General features: G+C 35.7%; 1 protein-coding gene across 2 annotated transcripts in view; it reads left to right on the top strand.

Moving 5' to 3' along the window:
* LOC142349863 (proteasome subunit alpha type-6-like) overlaps positions 1 to 6,541 on the top strand; it is a 237,184-nt gene extending 230,643 nt beyond the window's left edge. For both annotated transcript variants that reach the window (XM_075401684.1, XM_075401683.1), the window contains exons 3-4: positions 4,713 to 4,916; positions 5,833 to 6,541. In XM_075401684.1, coding sequence (XP_075257799.1) covers positions 4,713 to 4,916; positions 5,833 to 6,207 — 579 coding nt within the window. In that variant the 3' untranslated portion in view covers positions 6,208 to 6,541. The remainder of the gene's footprint in view (positions 1 to 4,712; positions 4,917 to 5,832) is intronic.
* Positions 6,542 to 7,002: the final 461 nt, after the last annotated feature.

The raw sequence follows: 7,002 nt of genomic DNA, 5'->3' as shown, positions 1-7,002 counted from the left end.
AGAATTCAGAGTATGGGTATACAATGCTTTCTAACTTTTAGCCATTGATCCAATTTTTCTGAACAAAGATATTTGATTTATCGTGAAATAGTTGTAGTAGTGGTAGTAGATAAGAATTTAGAGTTCATCTCTAGGGTTCTTTTGTACCCATTTTTCGTCCATTGAAAGTTTAGAATAAGTTTTAGTCTATTTTGCTCATTAAGTTGCAATTTCCACATCTGCATAGTAATCTCCAAGCGCACTTGTTTAGTTCTGAGTACTTGCTCGTGAAAAATTTCCAGTATATTTTTCTTGTTTTTCGTTTGTTCATTTCAGGGTCATGTCACGAAAAGATCATCGTGAAAAAATTGAATAGTCGTTGTGTCACCTGCAAGGGTTAATCTTTTTTTCTTGATTTGAATTTCGCCTCTACCGCCCGACTTTGTCTTATTGACCACTAGCTGTCGCAAGGAAAAGCATGATATCATGCATTCCATTATACAAACTCATTGGAAGAATCTGGAGTTGGACTTGTCGCTCTTTGTAGCTTTTTGAACCCCTATAAATTTCATTTTGTTACTGTGTGCTGCCGTTTCTGTTGGGATTACTTATTTTTTCTGCTTGGCATCCAAGCTTGGGAACTAAAAGTTGCTATTGGTACAACGTAGCCTTTATACGCATTTAGTTTGGTTTTCCAATAACTTTCTTTTGATTAATTTTGCTTCAATTGGAATAATGCAACTAGCGCTTTTCGTTGACGAAGTTTTCAATTTTCGGTCCATGTACGCTTTTTGTTAAAAAGGAGTCCTGAATCATGCTGCACATCAGTTGAAGCTACATTATTTACACTGGCCGACATCGAGCCTTTGACATTTAAGAGCTATGTCTTTTTCACATTTAGGTTCATTTTAGTTTGCCACAACCATGTTGATATTTTTGTGGTCAAGTATGCTTTATTGAGGGTAATTTCATGGCGTCAGCAAAACCAGAATACTCTACATTGTTTAGGGTTTCAGGCAGATCATCAATAAAACTAAGAACATCTGCGGCCCAAGGGTAGACCCTAGTGACTTCCAGGGGAAACCGCTAGTGACTTCTCGGTCTGAAAGATGCTGATTTACTCTAACATATTGACATTTATCGTTGAGATAAGAGGCTAGTAGTTTTAGTAATGAACCACCAATTCCATACATTTTTGTTAGGCAATCGGTATTTGATGTGATACAGTATGAAAAGCCTTAGCGAAATCTAGATACAGAACGCTTAGTTCGTTAACAAAAATTTTGCCGTAATGTTGGTAAGTTGAGTCAAGGAAAAAGAAGTTGAGTCGTGGACCCATATTGAATCTGATTTAATTTGCTTCTTACGTGCTCATATATTTGCTTCCTACGCTGCGCAGACTTGGCATGGAAAACACTAACAAAGAGGTTATTGAATTTTGCGATGCAGAGGTCTGTCGTTAGCTTTCTTGTTCTGAAATGCATTACTGAGGGAGGAACTGGGTTTTTTTTGAATTGACAAGAGCTTTTGTATTTGACTGAAACTTTTAGTTATAAATACTTCTAATTCGAATTTGGAGATGTGTGCGTTGTTGACCATTTTCAAGGTTTTCCATCTTCTGTAGCTTGATTAGCTTGTCAAAATTTTGACTCGTTGATTTTTTTTAGGTATTTAATCGTTTGATAAGTTTAGAGGTCTCTGGAGAGATCCATGGTTGTAACTTTGATCGGTGATAGGTTACACGTGGAATAAACTTTTCAATTCTTTCGTTAACAAATGCGGTTAGCTGGCTCGTCGGTGATGCACTGATTGAACTCTTCCCAGCTCGCTTTTTTGAATGCTTATTTCTAAGAGAACTTAATGCAAGGTTCAATGCATTTGAAGCTTACATGTCGTTAATGTATAGTGATCTGAGCAGGGTTTTCCATTGAGGGAGTAGCTTTTGTGCACGTCCTTATTGATGGTACAGTTCGTTACAATTTCTGGATCATTACATAGCATAACATCAAGTTGAGCCGGCGCACCGCTTGAAAAGTTTAACTCAAAAGAGGGTGTCGAGGAATTGATTTTCAAACTCATTACGAGAAAACATTGTTGAGCAATCTGCACTACTCAGGTTAATATCGCCTGTAACTAGAACTACACAGCTTTCCATGCCGTCACTGACTTCTATCAAATTAATATAAAGGTTTTTTTATGTGTTCAAAAGACCCATGATGAAGACTATTTGCTGGGGCATTACAAATGCAACCTATAAGAACTGAAGTCGTAAACCTGGTTAAATTTATAACTAAGTGTTTGCCCGTAATGTTGCCGGTAATGTTGCCAGCAAGTGACACCTCTCGATTTTACCAACCAGTTTTACTGAAATAATTTATACATAGTTGAAATTTTTTAAGGTTTTTTGTGGTTTCTTCTTTTTACTTTTTAAGTGTGTCTCTGTATATGGTTTGGGCACTGATTGGTCTAAAGAATTTTTAACTTCTTTTTGCAACAGAAATTGTGACATGAAGCGTTACCTTTTTATAGATGTTTTTGTAAATGAAAAATTATTATATCGTTTCTTTTTTGCGATTAAAACTATTTTTACTCCGTTCTTTCGCCAATAGGTCTTTTGGAGTCGCAGTTGTTGAAGAGCTTTTGTTGCCAAATTTAGCTTTTCTCATGTTATTTTTACTGTTATTGTTTACATTTGATTAGTATAATAAAGTAGCAGGTTTTCAGTGTGCAGTTGCAAGTGAATTTTACTTCGAGTCGGTTCCGGAGTTTGCGGGCTATGTTTTAAATTTTTTCACACATTTGGAGGATTTATGAATTCAATTTGGAGTTATCTTAATCACGCTGAACCAGGGAGTGGAGCGAAGAATTGAGTGTTTTTGCGGCGTGATATTTTTGAATCTTTTTTTTTAGAAATTGAGTGAAAAAAAAGGCGTTCGAACTAAAGTTCGCTTTCTCGCTAGTAGCTTTCTTCTATTTTTAGAGCTGTTTTGTCAAATTGTTTTGCCGGCCAATTTCAGTCGGTTCCACGTCTAGCTTTTTCGTTTGGTCAAAAAAAATTCTTCAAATTTTAGGTCAGGACTTGTTTCGTACTACCAATTTTCCGTCTGACCACTTTTCTAGTAATTTTTTCACGCTTGACTTTACTTTTTTTCTTTAAATTGTTCTCATTCAGAGTATAGAGCAGCTTAACCTACGTGGTGGAATTTAACCACTAAGTTGATGGAAAAAGCACCAAACTTGATTTGTTTTTTTTTTTAATTTCTGTGTTGAAAAGTTATATTGGACCCAGTTCAGAGACTTAAATATTGTGAGCGGCCATGAGTAGTTGTAAAACTGGTATATTCGTACTTCACAATTGCGAGCGACTTTTCTGAAATAAAGCACTCATTAGACTTTCCTTCATTTCTTTCTAATTGACCAAAGGTTTACTATATTAGTAATTAACCGCGAGCGACTATGACGATGTAGACAATTCTGACGAGTAGTACATATATCTTAATATATCGTCACCAAATTCGAGTAAATTTACTCAAGGAAAACGAATTTGCCACTTAATTATAAATGGCTTATTATCCGCCCTCAGGCTGTCTACTGAAATTATTTTGGCGCTCTCCTTTTCAGTTTGTTTTAACTTTCGATTACGTTTTTCGCTTTACATAAGTCAGGGCTTCCACGTATGCCTTCTGAATTACCTCACTCAAATTTTCAACTGAATGGATAACAAATTCTTTCATTTTTCGAATTACCTTGTGAAATACGGTGAAGGCCAACAGAGCAAAATCAAAAACGGGATAAACCGATAACACCACGTCTTTAAATCATAGTGCATTAGGTTATCAAAGATCATTACAGCGGTTGCTAGAGGACTTAGTTTTAAGCTTAGCCGTCTGTTTAGAAGCTGAAATAATTATAGTTTTAGAATCTAACTGAAACTGCACACTAAATTAGAACACTTTTTGACACCTAGAAAATATTCTGACTATTTGTATCGTTTCTTTAATTGCTGTTTCGATCTCTTTGCATTTAATTGCGTAACGATTTGGATTACGTTACGACTCGGATCTGATTTTTTAAACAGTTTTTCTAATCCATTCGTAATCCATTTTAGGTCTTATTTTTTCTTTGATCAATAGAAGATTCCTTGTTGTTTCAGAACTTGTTGGTTTCGATACTAGCCCTTGTATCCTCTCTCAACAAGGAGTAGGAGTATAGCTAACAGCGGAATGAGATCAAATTAGTTCGCCCTTCAAAAATTATTTTGTATATCTCAATTTTTCTATTTCTTTGGTCAACCCCAAGCGAGTTTAAGGGAATCAATATCGGCTATTTTTCCGGCAATCTGTGGTGTATACTTTACTTACCAAATGGAAAAGGAGTTGAAAATTAGTAAGGCTTTATTGAAACCTTGGTTTCCGAGTTGGCGACAGAAATTGATTTACGTAAGCGAATTTAAATCGAACCACTATTTTTATTAACAACTTCCAATGTGAATCGATTAGCGTTTTTATGCCGATTTCTTTCAACTTCTCCACCAGGACGCTTAGCAGAAGAGTTAGCTACAGGTGATGTGAATTGTTGTGAACAAAGGTTTAGCTTGGAGCTGGCTTTCTGTTATCCTGATCTGGGACGTTGTCATTGGGCGAATTTTCAGCATAATTATTAGATATGTCATCGAAATTAACCACTTGTACAGTATCTTTAACTAAAATGGTGTGACGCTTTTGCCTGTTTAGGTGCAAGATAAGCTCATTGACGCGACCTCTGTTAGCAACGTGCATCTGATCACGTCCAGAATTGGTTGCACAATGACAGGACTAGTGGCAGATGGGAGAAGTCAGGTGCTTAGAGCGAGAGCCGAGGCTGCTCAATTCAAGTACAAAAATGGGTATGAAATGCCAATCGAAACATTGGCCAGACGAATAGCTGATATTAACCAAGTTAGTTATTAACATTATATAATATTTTTGAGTTTCGCTCTAAACATATTTTGAGCTTCATTTTGAAAAATCGCTCAAAGTTCGAATTAAAGTTATCATAAAGTATAGTGGACATTATATGGTAATTGTTTTTTTCATCAAACTCTTTCAATTGGCAGTTTTTGAATTTCCTTGAAATCAAATTTCATAAAAAGCTCATTAACAATTATTGTAAATCATATTTTAAGGATGCAAAAAAAATCAGATGACCACTTTCAACTGAATTATTGTTCTATAGTTTTCAGCACTGTTTATATTTCGTGGTAATATCTGCAGACGTTTTGCAGATACAAATACTGAACTTAACTTATTGGAAAGGCGAGTGCTTTTCGCTATCTGTTGTATAGTCTTATTTCACTGCTTTATTAATTGTATCTTCGGAAACTTAACGATTTGAGCCCTCTCCAATTTCAAAAAACCCAATTGGCCAGTGTTTTATTGAACTCGGTTTTCTTTAGAACATCACTCGATGTTGTGAAGTGGTCTTCAAAAAAGTGATTCAAAATACAATGCAAAACCTAAAATCAATTAATTACTCTTCCACATAACTGAATGACAGTTTCATCAAATTAAGTGAATTAATGTCAAAGTTGATAGTTCAAGACAAGACAATATTTTATCAATCCGTATTAAAATGTTGACGTTTTTAGGTCTTTAATTTACAATTAACTTGGTTAACATAACGGTTGTTATCAATACAACAAATCAACGGTTTATGAATCCCATTTCATCAGCATTTTTCATTTTTCCACATGTAAAATGTTTGTTTTTATTCTCCCCACTGTGGTCAGGTAAAAATAAAAATAGTAGAACTGCACATTAATAAGGCTCCCGTTTGCTGCAATCGTTTTTGGCGGCTCACACTCAATCGTTTTAGGTGTACACACAGAGTGCCGAAATGAGACCTCTAGGATGCATAATGACTCTAATCAGTATAGACGACGAGATCGGGCCTTCTCTCTTCCAAATTGACCCTGCCGGGTACTACAGAGGCTACAGGGCAATCAGTGCAGGCCAGAAGAAGACAGAGGCCAACAACATCCTGGAAAAGAAACTGAGGGATAGCCCCAAACTGAACAAAACGAAAACTCTACACATGGCTGTCGAGTGTCTGTCACAAGTACTAGCAGCCGACTTCAAAGCAGACGAGGTTGAAGTTTGTGTTGTGTCAGATGTTGAACCAGAGTTTAAAGTCCTCTCTCTTGACGAGAAAGAATCGCTTTTGACTGATTTGTACGAGAGCAGAGAATAAACTAGTCACTTTTGTACCAAAAGGGAACTTTCCTTTAGCCCCGGTCCAAAATGTTCGTATTATTTGATTTTATACCATATTGCGGGTATACAAATTGTGACGTCTAATTACCTCATTAGGCAATAAAACAAACTGATATCAATGCTAGACAAGGGTTTGTTTGTTCTGACGTGCTGAAAAAATTGTTGCGAGGGAAAGGAAACTTCCATGACATCTGGATGACTGACACTTAAAGCGATAATTGTGAATTTAGTTGAGTTGATGTTACTGCAAATAATTGCTATTATATTGATCCTGTTTTAAGTAAATGTGTCAAATTACAGATTTGTTTTGACGTTTTCCCACAATTTTTAGGGCAGTTTTCCAGCTTGGTATTGTCAAGTTGGGTGATATCTGGAATTTAAGTCTCAATGACACATTGCAACTTAATTCTTAAACAATCAGTAGCAAACAGCTGTATGCCTCCATAACGGGTCGCGAAAACCGTTCTCTACTGTCTTTGAAGATTGAGTTGTTCTGGATGAACAATAACTTATAAATAACTCAAAAAAGGAGGCTCGGTAATGTGCATTTAATGTTCCGATCCCGCTCAACCACGTTTTGATTTAATGTAGAAATTGAATTTCTTTTTTAAGATATCTCAAGAAAATTAAGAAAACTTAATGAATTACTAACCTTGGAAAGTACTAACCTTGGGTTATTTCTCAGAATCTTCGAATTAAATTATAACGAAAGAATAATGGCTAAGTAGGTTAGAACTGTTTAAGCCGTTTATTGAACAAATTTTGATTTTGA

Source organism: Convolutriloba macropyga, chromosome 11 (assembly GCF_964194025.1).
Source record: "Convolutriloba macropyga chromosome 11, txConMacr16.3, whole genome shotgun sequence".
In the NCBI taxonomy this organism is placed as follows: Eukaryota; Metazoa; Xenacoelomorpha; order Acoela; family Convolutidae; genus Convolutriloba; species Convolutriloba macropyga.
The sequence above is the reverse complement of the archived record's forward strand: the minus strand, read 5'-3'. Positions and strand labels throughout refer to the sequence as shown.